Source organism: Alligator sinensis, unplaced genomic scaffold (genome assembly GCF_000455745.1).
Source record: "Alligator sinensis unplaced genomic scaffold, ASM45574v1 scaffold312_1, whole genome shotgun sequence".
In the NCBI taxonomy this organism is placed as follows: domain Eukaryota; kingdom Metazoa; phylum Chordata; order Crocodylia; family Alligatoridae; genus Alligator; species Alligator sinensis.
Window position 1 is genome coordinate 1,139,243 of NW_005842029.1, and position 14,100 is coordinate 1,153,342.

The 14,100-nt window shown below is 42.3% G+C and overlaps 1 protein-coding gene across 1 annotated transcript in view; it reads right to left on the reverse strand.

Annotated features, from left to right (window-relative positions):
* MSL3 (MSL complex subunit 3) overlaps window positions 1-14,100 on the reverse strand; it is a 44,981-nt gene that overhangs the window by 26,419 nt on the left and 4,462 nt on the right. Inside the window, exons 4-10 of the mRNA XM_006022307.3 lie at window positions 14,077-14,100; window positions 11,124-11,215; window positions 9,946-10,068; window positions 9,325-9,485; window positions 3,182-3,340; window positions 2,072-2,334; window positions 1,245-1,354 (exon numbers count right to left, since the gene is read on the reverse strand). The exon at window positions 14,077-14,100 is cut by the window's right edge and continues 74 nt beyond it. Coding sequence (XP_006022369.1) covers window positions 1,245-1,354; window positions 2,072-2,334; window positions 3,182-3,340; window positions 9,325-9,485; window positions 9,946-10,068; window positions 11,124-11,215; window positions 14,077-14,100 — 932 coding nt within the window. The remainder of the gene's footprint in view (window positions 1-1,244; window positions 1,355-2,071; window positions 2,335-3,181; window positions 3,341-9,324; window positions 9,486-9,945; window positions 10,069-11,123; window positions 11,216-14,076) is intronic.

The window sequence follows — 14,100 nt, forward strand, 5'->3', positions numbered from 1 at the left end:
GGGGCTGAAGGTGAGCAGTGAGGGATACCAGTACAGCCAGGAGACTACAGGTCCTGAGTGAGGGTCACTGGCAGGGCCAGGGAGCTGTGGGTCAGGAATGAGAGGAACCAGCACGGCTGGGGGGGCTATGGCTTGGGAGTGAGGGGTAATGGAACAGGCAGGGCACTGACATATCAGGGCTGTCCAGCACCAAAAAAAGCAGTGGCTGGGGGGGGGGGGGGGGGAAAGCCACAGATGGGACCGCCGGAGGGGGGGCAGACAGCCACAGCTGGACCCGCGTCCTGGTGAGCAAAGGAGGCAGGGGGAGCTCTGATTTTCCACAATAAAAAACCCAAAATCAAATGTCAAAATTCATAGGTATTTAGAATGTATTTTATAATAGTGATTGAGGTGCGGGTGGGCTTGCAAACTGCTTTAAAATTGTAAATATATCAATAAAACATAATGTTCAACTGATACCTATATATAGTGGTGTTTCATTTTACATCATGGAAAAACATAGATTCTGGGGTTTTAATTAGAGAATCTGCAATTTTTATCAGAGAATTTGTGACTTTTAAACCGAGAAAGCCAGGATCTCTGGCTATCACCTAGTGATTATTGTATTCTCCCAGGTGCTATATGTGAGCTTTAGCTTCTGCAGGTTAAGGATGCTCTTGAACTCAGGTACTGCACTTCCTGGGCAAGCGTTCTAATCACTTGCCTTCTAGATAAAGAGGTAGACACCAACTCCTTCTCCTTTTTCTGTTACTATTTCTTATTGAAACTGGCTGTAGCTGCAGCCCTTTGTGCTGAACTCAACACTGTCAGCATTAGGCATTATGAGATCAGGGCCCTCAGAATACTTTGGTACAGGGATATACAGTTTTAAAATCTCAAATCAGCATTACGTGAGAGATGCTCACCTCTCACTATATGGCAGCAACTCTGGGCCTACACAGCAGCCAAATTCAGTAACTGTATTGGCCAAAACACAGACATCAATTCCCCACAGATGCCTAATTAGTTAGGAGAGGTTTTGTGGATCACTTACTTGGACTGAGGCAGTATTTAAATGCCTACATCGCATGTGAGAGGTATGAATGCTAACAATTTCCTAGCAGGTAAATCAGTATATAATGAAAACAGGGAAACAGATGCCCTGTTAAGAACTGTTATATTTTACAGAATCCTAAACTGATTCTCGCACCTAAATCCGGTGTTGCATGGATGTGATGAATTGTACAGATTAATCTTATTGTTACCTCATTAAGTTCATTGTTTCTTCTACCTTCAAAGCCAGCAAAAACTGCACTCCCCTCTTTGCTAGGAGTCAAAGTGATAGGTGAAGATGAACCACTATGGACAGGGGTTTCTTCAAAAATAAGAAGAGAGTAGAATGATTAAATTCATGCAGCCAAGAAATCTGTTTTAGACAAGGGTCAGCAACCTTTAAGAACAGGCTACCTCGCTACTTCTTGTGACCCAACACCCTAGCTCTCTGTGCTCTGCTTACCATTGCCACTGACTGCCACCAATGGGAAGCCACAAATTTGGCATCATGGGGTGGCAGCAAGGCAAGAGAGGACCCCTCAGCACACAGCAGGGACACCAGACAATGCAGATGGGATCAGTAACAAGCAGAAGAATGCATGGTGCAAAGTGAAAAAGGCACTGCCCCTGCCACTGCTCATCCCAGCCACCACAAGCCAAATCCAGTCTCTTGATGGGCTAAATCAAGCCCATGAGCTGTAGGTTGCTGACCCCCAATTTTAGGCCACTGACTGAAACAAAACCTCTTACTAATATGTCTAAAACCTTTGACACAGAACCAAATTAATGGTATTTAAAGTGACTGTTACAAGTTTATAGTCACCCACAAGAAAAGTTGCCCTTTCAGTCCTGACTGGTATAATTCAATAAAAACTGCTGTTAATAAATTGCTGCAATTTCCCCCTTATGTATAAAATAATTCCAAGCTAACTGATTAATGACCAAATAAATAATTTGATAATGCAGTCAGCTTTGTTTTGCAACATAAAAAGATTTTTGTGTCGTAACTCACAATGATACCTTTAGTAATTTAACCTACTTTTTTCTAGATGCAAAAACAGCTTTGGCATTGAAGCAGGTGTTTCAAGATGCCGCCGTTTAGGTTGTGGAGAAGCACTGCTTTCTGACAACCTGTCACAGTTAGATGTATGACGTGTAGAACGCCTCAGCGATTGCAATATTTCAGGTTCAGCTTTTCGTCGTTTGGGTGTTGCTGGCTCTCCGGTTGTGGGCTGACTGTCTGTGGATTGAGGAGTTGGTGGATTCAACAGAGGTGGACTTGGAGACAGTTCCTCCTGATTTCTATTTAAAAAAAATATGGGTAAAATCTTGTATTTTGCTAGTTGTTTTAAAACAAATACCAGTTTCCACAGATACAGATACTTGTTCAAACCAGAACTTAGTCTCCTTCAAAAACTGGAGGATCATGTGGCATAAAATTGTTGCTTGCCAAATATAAGTATTTCCTTTGAGTGGTTAAAGCTAAGACCCATGCCATATGTGCAGGTAAAAGGCACAATGGGATCTGATGTGCAATCCATCCAATCACACTTCCTGCCATGCCACACATATATGACAGGAGGCATGATTGTGGGATCAAGCATCAGCTCCCATCACACCTTATTGCTAGTACATAGGGAGCCCAGGACTGCTTCTGCTGGCTAGGAAACCCATCAGCTGACAGGGCTCCCAGCCTGAGGGGCATACCTGGCTATGCGTTCAATAAATGGTATCACAGGAACCAGTCACAACATTATTGCACATGTTCTGTGGCATAACTTGGTAGCTTATTCCTTGTTTTACAATGCCATTAACAGCTTTAAAATGTGGCCAGGTTACAACTCAAAAGATACAGTTAAATGGCAAGGGCCAAACAACCAGACATTTAAGTCATAATCCTTTTCATGTGATTTTAATCAGCATTTGGTTGATTCCACCTTAATTTTCTCAGATTAAGTTAACTCTCCGATTTCAACCAAAAACGTTGAATTTATAAGCAAAGAGTTTGAGACTTTGTTTTGATTTCAAAATTGTTTTTACATTACATGTAATGAGTACTTACCTCCTGCATTTCAAATGTATCTCTGTATGCCACAAAATGTTTTTGGAGGCTAATTATGGGATATACAAATCAAATTGTCCAACTTACCTATTAGCATTTGTTGAGTTTTCTTTGATGGGAAGAAAGAATTTGGATGAAGTTATCTTCTTAAACTGAGCTTGCTCATAGGGATAGAGCAAAATCAATGGAAGAGTGAAGTCAAAGGTTATCCTCAATCCATCCACCATTTCTTTACATAATTCAACACTAGAAAAAACATGGGGGGCAGGATTCATTTTTTGTATTAAAAAGCCTAGTTGCAAGTTTTTATGATGTACTCATTGGAAATTTCCTTTAAAGAAACCATGACAAGACAACTCCAAAAATCCAAGTAAACTAATAAACCAAGAATTCCATGAGGAGCAAAGAAAGGATTACATATGACAAACAGAAAGAGAACCTAACTAGAAATTCCTAAAACATAGTAAAAATTATCATCATAGGTTATATAGAAGCACACAATATCACCAATTCTACTACAAGCTAAATCCACAATAAGGCACAGTTGTACACTGTTGCCTAAAAATGTCCTTTATAATCAGGTAAAAATATTCAGCTGCTAAAGAGTTATAGATGTTTGTGGTCACATGAACTAGTGACAGGGGCAAAAAAATAACTTATTTTAATGCCAGTAAATGATTGCTCTTTTTTCCAAGAAACAACAACTAACTGAAAAAAGGAAGAGTTGAAGCCTGTGGAAGAAACAGGCTTCACTCTATTGTTCGGTCACAAAGTTGTCAGAGACCTTTATTTACAAGCAGCTACTGGGGAGAGCATGCCCCGCAACAGACAATTGAAGCAAGCCTTTTATGTGTTTCAATTCAGGTCACATGACACAAGATATAACAAGTCAAAGAAAAACTGGTTTGAACCAGAAAGTTGCAAGAGGGCATAGACTGTGGTTTGACCTATTGATCTCATAGGTCTACTCAGCTCAACAAGGGAAAAAGGGCGGGAGAAAGAGCAGATTGCAAAATAGGCGGGGAAAAAGCAATCATTAGCAAATAGTGCACTAACTCAAGAAGTCAGTAGAAATTAAGGCCTGGGGTTTTCTTCTTCCACAAGCCACATCTATTTTTTTATGTTTATACACCATCATAAAATGTATATGGCACAGTACAGAGCATAAAGATAATGCAAATGCCCAAGTGAGACTGTAAATTAAATTCCCAAGCCTAAAAAAATTTATGCATGGGGTTAACTTAGCCTACTATGAGGAGCCCAATCACTGGGGACTAATTTTGGAGAACAGATGAACCTGAATCAGAAATCAGCACTCTATTTTCATCTTTGCTGGTACAGCTATGCCACTGTGAACAAGAGTCTTTACCTCTGAGCATCAGCACAAAAAAAAAAAAAAAAAAAAAAAAAAAAAGAAAATGACTTATTTTTTTCCTGTCTTAATGGGGAATCTATGTTAATGCTTGTGAAAAGCTTAGATACTCCCATGACAAAACTATCCTAAAAAGTCTTTATGAAGTTCAAACACATCATAGGAAGGTGTGCAGAGAGTGAGAGAAGGGACAAAAGAACACAGCTTTATGCAGAGCATTATTTTTTCAAAGACAGAAAAACAAATTATTTATTTAGTTGGCTGGTTAGTGATAAGAAAGCAGCTGCTTTACTTCAAAATAGATAACCTCATAAGCTTTATTTGTAAGTGCCAATATTCTGGGATAGTTCCTTTGACTTGCTGCTTATACTAATCAGCAATATCTTTCTGAAAACAGTCATATTTTTCAGGACTACTTTTGTTTTTAAATCTAGGTTAACCACACTCTAAAAAATTGTTAAAATGCCAAAGCAACCATCAAGCTGAGTCTTTGCCCAGAAGGCACTCATGCAATTTTTACTTCAAAGCAGCTCAGGTGTAACTTACAAAACATATTAATCTGGTTTGTTGCCACTTTCTTACTGACTTACTCTCCTCCTCCCAGGCCATGCAAGGAGTCAGCTTTAACAGGCTACTCTGGGCACCACCTAACCCATGCCCAGACTGTTAGGGCACTGGGAGAAATGGGAACTGCAGGCTCAGATGCCCTCTGCATAACAGGATGTGGGGAAGAACCTCCTACTCCCCAAGACAAGTGCGATAACCACTACAGTACCAGACTAAAAGGTGGGAAGACCATTATTCTTCTCCATTTTACTCCCAGCAGGTACATGCATGTAGGTGATCCTAACCTACCACAGCTGCAAAACCTAAGTGCCAAAAAATTGCACTTATATGGCTAAGTACTATTTAGACATAGACAGACATAGACACTAGGGCTAGAAGGGACCTCGGAAGATCATCGAGTCCAGCCCCCTGCCCCAGGGGCAGGAAGTCAACAGGGATCATAGGATCCCAGCAAGATAAACATCCAAATGTCTCTTGAAGGCGTTCTAAGTAGGTGCTTGAACCACCTCCAGCGGCAGTCTTCTCTAAACCTTGGAGACTCAGATAGTAAAGAAGTTCTTCCTTATGTCCAGCCTGAAATGGTCTTGGAGGAGTTTGTGACCATTTGACCTTGTCATCCCTTGGGGTGCTCTGGTGAACAGACGTTCCCCCAGATCCCAGTGAGTACCCTTGATAAACTTATAGGTGGCCACCAGGCTGAGGAGTCCCATAGCTCTCAGCCTCTCATCATAAGGTCTGTTTTCCTGACCTCTGATCATGCGTGTGTGGCTCTCCTCTGCACTCTCTCAAACTTCTCCGCATCCTTTTTGAATTGTGGAGCCCAAAACTGGACGCAGTACTCCAGCTGCGGCCTCACCAAGGCCGAGCACAACGGGAGAATGATGTCTCGGGATTTGCTTGACATGTACAAGCAAAACGATTTAGTCACATTATGTTTTTATTTATATAATGATGTATATATGATATGTATATGCTACACAAATATTTTATATAATTCACGTATTAATAGACATAAACATGAATAAAAAAAATCTTTTTTAAAAGAAATCTTTCTGGTATTTTCCCTTTAAACTCAATTTTATTTATGAACATAATTAAAATGCACGTTATTCTTTCAAATTTTATTTTGTATATCAAGTCCCCACAACTTTCCTTCCTTTCCAGGTAATCACAGAATAGCCACTGTGTCCAATGGTGTTTATCAGCACATCTACACCTACTGAGTTGCACGTTACAAGCAGTCTACAATGCCAGTGTTCAACCTGTATAGTTCCAAAGCCTTAACACTTTCCATGGGTAATGACACTAATACAGGGGTGGGCAAAATACAGTCCACAGACTGAATCCGGCCCGTGAGGCCCCTAAAAAAATTTAGAAAATTAAAATTTATGTCCTTGGTTCCTATCAAAGATGACAGGAACCAAGGGCAGTAGGACCCAAGGGAAGCCCTGGAGAGCTCCCGCAACAGCAGGGCCTGCCTGGCCCTGTCCCCCCAGCTGGAAGCCCCAGCAGGGGCTTCTGGCCTTGGACCACGGGGCTACCCCAGCACTGGAACCTCAGGTAAGGGGGGAGTGGGAGAGAAGGGCAGGGAAGGAGCCTGGGGAAAAGTGGCCCCTCGCCTGCCCCGTGGCCCACGCTCCCTGTTGCACCTGCTCGCAGCCCGCAAGGGCTGTGCTGAGCAGGCAAAGGCAGCCTCATGCAGGCTGCGAGTGGCTGCAGCGCCGGGCATGGAGTAGGTGAGGGGCCGCTTCCCCCCCACCCCCAGTGCTCAGCACCAGGTCGTAACCTGGCCCCAGCGCACGAGCTCCGGGGAAGCAGCAGCAGCAAACACTGCCTGACGCAGCAAACGGGGGGGAGGGAGGGGGCCGCAGCTGCTGGTGCTGCAGCGGCACAGCCCCTACAGGTGAGCCCAGAGCCAGTGCGGGGCTCTGGGCTCACCCCCAGGTGAGCCCAGGCTGGCAGCCAGGGCAGGTTACAATCTGATGCTGAGTGCAGGAAAAAAGCAGCCCCTCACCCGCACCATGACGGGCGCCCCGCACTGCAGCTGCTCACAGCCTGCGTGGGGCTGCCTGTGCCTGCTCAGCATAGCCCCACATGGGCTGCGAGCAGCTGCAGCCTGGGGGGCACTGGGAGTGAGTAGATGCAGGAGCAGGGCCCACACCCATGTCCCAGGGCCAGTGCCAGCAAGGCCCCGAGCAGGATGGCAGGGGTACAGGATTCCAGCCAGCAGGGGCTCTATGGAGCCGGGCCAGCTCCCCCATTTCCCGGCTGGTGCAGCCCAGCCTGGCTCCAAAGACCCCTGCCAGCCTGCGCCCCGCTCTGGGTGCCACTGGTGCTGGCCCTTGGGACATTGGTCCCAAGATGGTGACCAGGGGGCAGGGCACCTGTCAAGGGGTGGGGCTACCCATGCGACCCTCAACAGCTTGCCACAACTTGGTAAGCGGCCCTCCACCCAAAATAATTGCCCACCCCTGCACTAATACCAATATTGCAAGAAATAAGATAATTCTAGATCACTGAATATCTTAAACTTTAATTTGTTGTCACAATTTATGACAGAACATGATATGAACAGAATTATCACTAGGTGGACGCATATTTGGTTGAATAACAACAAGAAAAGTATAACTATTAATGGCTTGATGTCAGAGCTGGGTAATTTCAAGTAGGGTTTCCACAAGGGAATCCTGTGGGTCTACATTTTAATATTTATTAATAATGACCTGAATGCATAAATAGAGAGTACACTAACCAAATCTGCAAACACTATGGAACTTGGAAGAGCTGCATATACTTTGAAGGACGGGATTAACATTCAAGGGAATTTGAGAAATTGGAACCGGACTCTAAGACCAGTGGTTCTCAAATGTTTCATACTCAAGGCCTTCTTCAGAAAATGCCAGCTCTTAGGCTTTTATTCGTTTCTTTATCAAGGGAAAAAAAAGAGCAATTCTCCTGTTGCAAAGAACTTAATAGCACAACAGGTCAGAATATTTTTGAAACTATGGATCAAGGTCTAATCATGTTACTTTTGTGTAGGTGTTTATACCTAAAAGTGCTAATATTGCACATCACCCTTAAAATTATTTCACATTATCCTGGTCAAGAATCACTGCTTTAGACAACAAAACAAAAATTTAACATAAGCAAATATAACGTACTAAAATAGGAAACAGAAAAAGCAAGCAGAGAATGAGATCCAGCTGGCTTGGCATTAGTACTTTTAAGTGTTACCATATGGGGGTTGTGGAAAAATCAAAATCAACACAGGTTAGCAATGTGACAGCTGGTTTAAAAAAACACCACTCTCCACATGTATACGTACACACATTTCCACTCTTTTGGACTGCTTTCAACCAGAAAATGTTGAATGTTGTGCAATACACAAGTCTTTGTCCCCCTCTATTTGGCACTGTATAGGCTTCAGAATGACTACTTTATCCAGTTTTGGACAACATATTTTAAGAAAATTTGAGACAACATATACAGGACCCAGAAGCAAGCAACAATGATGATAAAGGAGTTGGAAAACAAGCCATATGAGGGGAGGTTGTATGCCTGCTTGAAGAAGAGCTGAGTAGTTGCCATATATAAATTGGAAAACATTTGTTCTCCCTTCCCACAGAGGGCAGAACACAAGGCAATGGAAGAAAAGTTAAATCCTGTACAAAATCCGTTCTTAAAAAATAATAATAATCACAGATGCAGTTCAGAGCTACCACAGTAACACCTGCACACGAAAGCATGGATATGTTTATTGCTGTGCATATTCAGCTTTCTTCAAGTGATGGATAACAGCATTCAGTAAACTAATCTTACATATGAAGATGATTTCGCTGCTACCAGTATGCTCCAAAAGGATTCTGCTACACACCTTTAGAATTGGAGTTTGCACTCTTGCATGCAACAAAAGGGACTCAATGCTTATTTCAGCAAGATGCATCTTTCCTACAGTGTGAAGCAGGTACTACTTAAACCCTCAACTCAAGTTCCTGTCATGCAAACATGAAAAATACCTTTTAAGTACAAAATGGTCTCAGATTCTTATAGTACTCCTGATTCAGTAGAGAGAAAAGGAAAGTGATACCTTATCTTAATGTAGCATTAAGATAAGATAAAAAAGCTCTCATCTCTAAGCAAAGAATTGTGTTCCAGGTCAAATAATGTATAGTTTCCATTTTTGTGGGTACACAGATGTGCAAGTCTACTGAACTGCAAAGCACTGAAAACCTGGACCTGAAATCAAACCCATTCTTCCTCCACACAAAAACAAGTGGCCAAAATGACTTACTTCTTTTCGGGTGGGACATAGTGAAGATTCATATTGGCATGCGAAGTCATTTGATGGTGCCGAGATCTTTCATTCGCTGAAAAAGCTGCATTGATGGCAAAATGTTTCACATATGACTCCAAGATGGTTATTATATTAGTCTGACAAGGCAATTTCACTAGCTGAAGAAGAGAGACAATTTGCGTAAATCAGTGATGGCATGTGGCAACTCAAGAACAATAAGAACTCGTGTGATTCACTGCCTACAACTGCCTAACAAATCTATTCAGAAAAATTATTTCAGACATTTCAAATTTGTTCCTCAAACCCACGTCTGCTCAATCCTATAACTTTTGACCCGGGAGAAATGCAAATACAATAGCAGAAGGTGATAAGCCTGATTTCCAAGATAAGTCATCCTTAAAAACGAAACCTATTATGATGAAACCCCCATATTATGGGTCAATACATTAATAATTCACTATTCTAGTCATTAAGAAGGGGGAGTGGAAGTCTAAAATGAAATGCATTGGATTAGGTCTCTCTACTATATATACAAGTCAGCTGAAAAACTAAGTCACTATGCAGGGAGAGCTACTTTTGACATTCAGGTATCCTTTCCCCATGCCTTAAAACTCATACCCGTTTTCTTCTGTTAATGTAGTAACAATCTTCTTCAAGCTTCTTTTTCAGGACTTCAGGGATTTCTATACTTATTGCTCTTTCTTCCATGTCTCTCTTGGTGTGAGTGTCTTGGTCTTCTTTCTAAGACAGCACAGACCAATTACTGTTATAATTTAGAAGCCAATAAGGAAGAAACCGAGTTAAAAATCCAGGGCGCATCTATATGTGCATTAATGTCCTTTAGTTATACGTATTAAATCTTCCCAGCATTTGCCATTCCACTCATTTAGATGTACCTCCATTCTGAGGTACTAGGAAAATGTACACTAGCCTGTCTTAATGCCTATTAACTAAAGAGCACAGTTTAAGTGATGCTTAATGCGCATTAACTAAATAGCACTTTTTATTAGTGACAATTGAATGCACATTAAAACAGCCTAACGTTCATTAAAACACATATGTAGACATGCCCTCAATGCCTTGCATGGAAAGATACAACTAGCACAATATATTTTGTGAATTTAAATGAGCAGATCTCATACTGTTTCTGATAAACTAAATATATACCTTTAAATTATTTTAAAAGCTCTATTGTTGTTTTCTTTAAATCTATTTAATTTGTTCTTACTGCTTCCTTTTTGTTCTTTCATCTGTTTCAACTGTCTGATCAGTTTGTTCACAGACCACTTCACATTTAAATTATTTGTATTGTAATATTTCAATTCCATGTTCAGAGCAAACACTTTTCTTTCTAACTGGGACTATTTCTTCTAATCTTCAATTCTGGCAAAATTTTAAGTCAACTTTGAGTTAACCCTCTTTCTTTAAAATAAACTGGATACAACAGCCATTAAAATCCTGCTGGCAATAAGAAGCTACCTTTACCTGAAGACAGTAGTAAAATTTTACAGTATCTATAAATTTGACAGACCTCAAAAAGTGAAATAATAAGTGAGACAAGTTTATAAATTTTGAACCGAAATCAAAGTCATCCAGAGGAGTAAGATGTCTGCTATGGTTTTTGAAAGTCCCAGTCATAATAAGTACACTATTAAATCATCAAATGATTTTAATACTTGCCCTAACTACTTCCTGTATGGCCTTTAGCAATTCTCTTCAGCTGTCTCCATTTTTCCCAGTGCTTCAAACACAACATACTAAATATTATTAAATTAATGTAGCTCATATAAATATACCATTTCTGTCCTCTCTTCAATGTCACTTTCTTCACTTTTTATTTCTTCATCTGTTCCTTCATCACTGTCATCAGAAGAAGAACTACTTAAAGCTGTTTAAGAGAGAAATGAGTTATTCCAAGTATTTCATATGTATATTTCACATTTTATACCCAACAATTTTTACTCTGTTACACTAAATTCAAGGTTTCTAATTTTAAGCATTTTAAAAGGCCAGGGCAAGGAAACTCAAATGAAATATTTCTGCATACCCTGTAACTTAAAAATATTTGGTAACACATAAATTCATAAAGTATCATTAGCTCCTTTTGGTTTTGTGGGGGGTCTAGTTGTAAACAAGGGATTAACATATGCAGCTTATAACGGCAAGCTCTTTTCAATACATCATTATCATTTAACATGTTCAAATACAAATACTTCCCCTCTATCAGGCGCTGGTCAGACCGCAGTTGGAATACTGTGTGCAGTTTTGGGCGCCACACTTCAAGAGGGATGTGGATAACCTGGAGAGGATCCAGAGAAGGGCCGCTCATATGGTTAAGGGCTTGCAGGCCAAGCCCTATGAGGAGAGACTGGGGCACCTGGACCTCTTCAGCCTCCGCAAGAGAAGGTTGAGAGGTGACCTTGTGGCTGCCTATAAGTTCATCACAGGGGCACAGAAGGGAATTGGTGAGGTTTTATTCACCAAGGCGTCCCCAGGGGTTACAAGAAATAATGGCCACAAGCTAGCAGAGAGCAGATTTAGACCAGACATTAGGAAGAACTTCTTCACAGTTGGAGTAGCCAAGGTCTGAAATGGGCTCCCAAGGGAGGTGGTGTTCTCCCCTACCCTGGGGGTCTTCAAGAGGAGGTTAGATAGGCATCTGGCTGACCCCAGCCCTCTTTCCTGCCTATGCAGGGGGTCGGACTCGATGATCTATTGAGGTCCCTTCCAACCCTAGCATCTATGAATCTATGAAAGACTGTGAGCAAGTTACAGCAAGTGCTAAAATTAATTATTTACTGTTGAAGAGAACAGTATCAAAACATCTAAGCAAGCAAAATGGCAAATGCTGAGAAGACTAGTGAAGTTCTGACTGTCCAGAAAGCTGTAAACAGTACTTACAGCTACTAGAGAAAGTGTTATAGAACAAAATAGATAAGAAAGGAAAGATGCTAAGGAGTAACAATCAATATTCAGCTGGCAAAAGCCAGATTTTCCCACCCTGCAGGTTGGAAAAGAAACCCCATGACACAAAAGACAAGGTCACATAATAATATTGCCTGAGCAGGTATTCTGTTTTTCACCAGGATACAATGTCAACCGGTTAGGCTAGAGCCTGGCTCAATAACACGAGCACAACAACATAAAGCTGCTGTCCAAGGAATAGAGTGACTAAAAGAGGTGAGTTCAAACAAAAAAGGCAGTTCTGGTGGCCTCAAAGGGAAAGGAGAAGGATCTCTTGGAGCGCATTTGCATATTCTTTAATGCGCCATAGTTACTGCACATTTGATACCTGCATAGCCAAGTACTAAATCAATGTGCAATAACTTGTGCTACTGCACAGTAGTGCCGGCACACATGTTTTTAGCATCGCTTAGAGAGCAGTAGCATCTCATGTAGTCCACCCTTGATGTAGTATTTTCTTAGTTTGCAAACAGAGTTGAGCAATATTCTTCAAATGGCTGTATTAAAATAGTCCAACCAATGCTACTGTAATCCCATAAACCAAGCTTGTCCAACATACGGCCCGCGGGCCGCCATGTGGCCATACAAGCCATTTTCTGAGGCCCGAGGTGCTGGACGGGAAACAAAAGTAAACACAGTTTACTTTTGTTCCCACCCCTTGTCCCTCCCCCAGCCCCTCAGCAGATTCCTAACAGCTGCTGAAGGGCTGAGGGAGGGACAAGGTTCCCACATGCACCGCGTCAGCTTGACATTGCCGATGCGGTGTGTGTGGGAAGAGGAGTAGCCGTGTGCCGCTCGGGCCGGGATGAGCCCATCCGGAGCAGCAGGGGCTCAGCTGCACTTTCCCCCTACGTGCACTGGTCAGTCCTGAGCAGCACACAGCTCTGCCATCGCTTCTGCTGGCTGGTGCCGACTCGGACAGGTCTGTCCCATCCAGAGCAGCATGTAGCTGAAGCCGGATTCCCACATGCTGCTGGGGATGGGAGGAGCCCAGCCAGGTCAGCATCAGCCAGCAGAAGCAGCGGTGGAACCGTGTGCCGCTCGGGACTGACCGGCACAGGTAAGGGAAAAATGCAGCTCAGCCCCTGCCACTCCGGCCGGGCTTATCCCCTTCCAAGCAGCACACAGCTTATTGCTTTCTCTGTGGCCTTCAAAATGTTTTTATCCTACTAAAATAGGCCATACTTTGTGAGAGTCATTGCCTCTGTATGAGAAAGCAGAATCATAGCCACTGAACTAAATTCATGTCCTGTGGGAATAATCACAATTCAGCAAAATGGGCAGGAAGGAAAAGCCAGAGTTCTAAGTGTGCACCCTAAAAGAGGCCATGAAAGAGTCCAAAGCACAACCTAGAACCAGGACAGCTATCCGGTGACGGCAGTCCAGTAGGCATGATGGGAATCCTCTACTCTCATGAGATTTAGGAATGCAATGGTCCATCTAGCTCAGTATCCTGTCCCGAACAGTAGCAGAGGTAGATGCTATAGAGGGAGAGTTTTGAACTGGTTAGACCCATTTCATTGTCACTTCCTGCAACTTCATTGGTGTCAAAGGTCATGTGACATCACTTCCTGATGTGATACCGCTTCCTGTGAGGTCTTTGAATATGGCTCGCCCGCCCACTGGGTGATAAAAAGTTCATGATCCAGCCCCACATTCAAAAAGTTTGGACACCCCTGCCATAAACCATACCCCATAGCAAGTCAATTTATGCCACTAGTTTAATAAAAGTAAAGTTAAGTGAACAGCATAAGAAATCACAGCATCAAACAAAAGCTAACTCACAGTTTTCACTACTCTCATCATTTT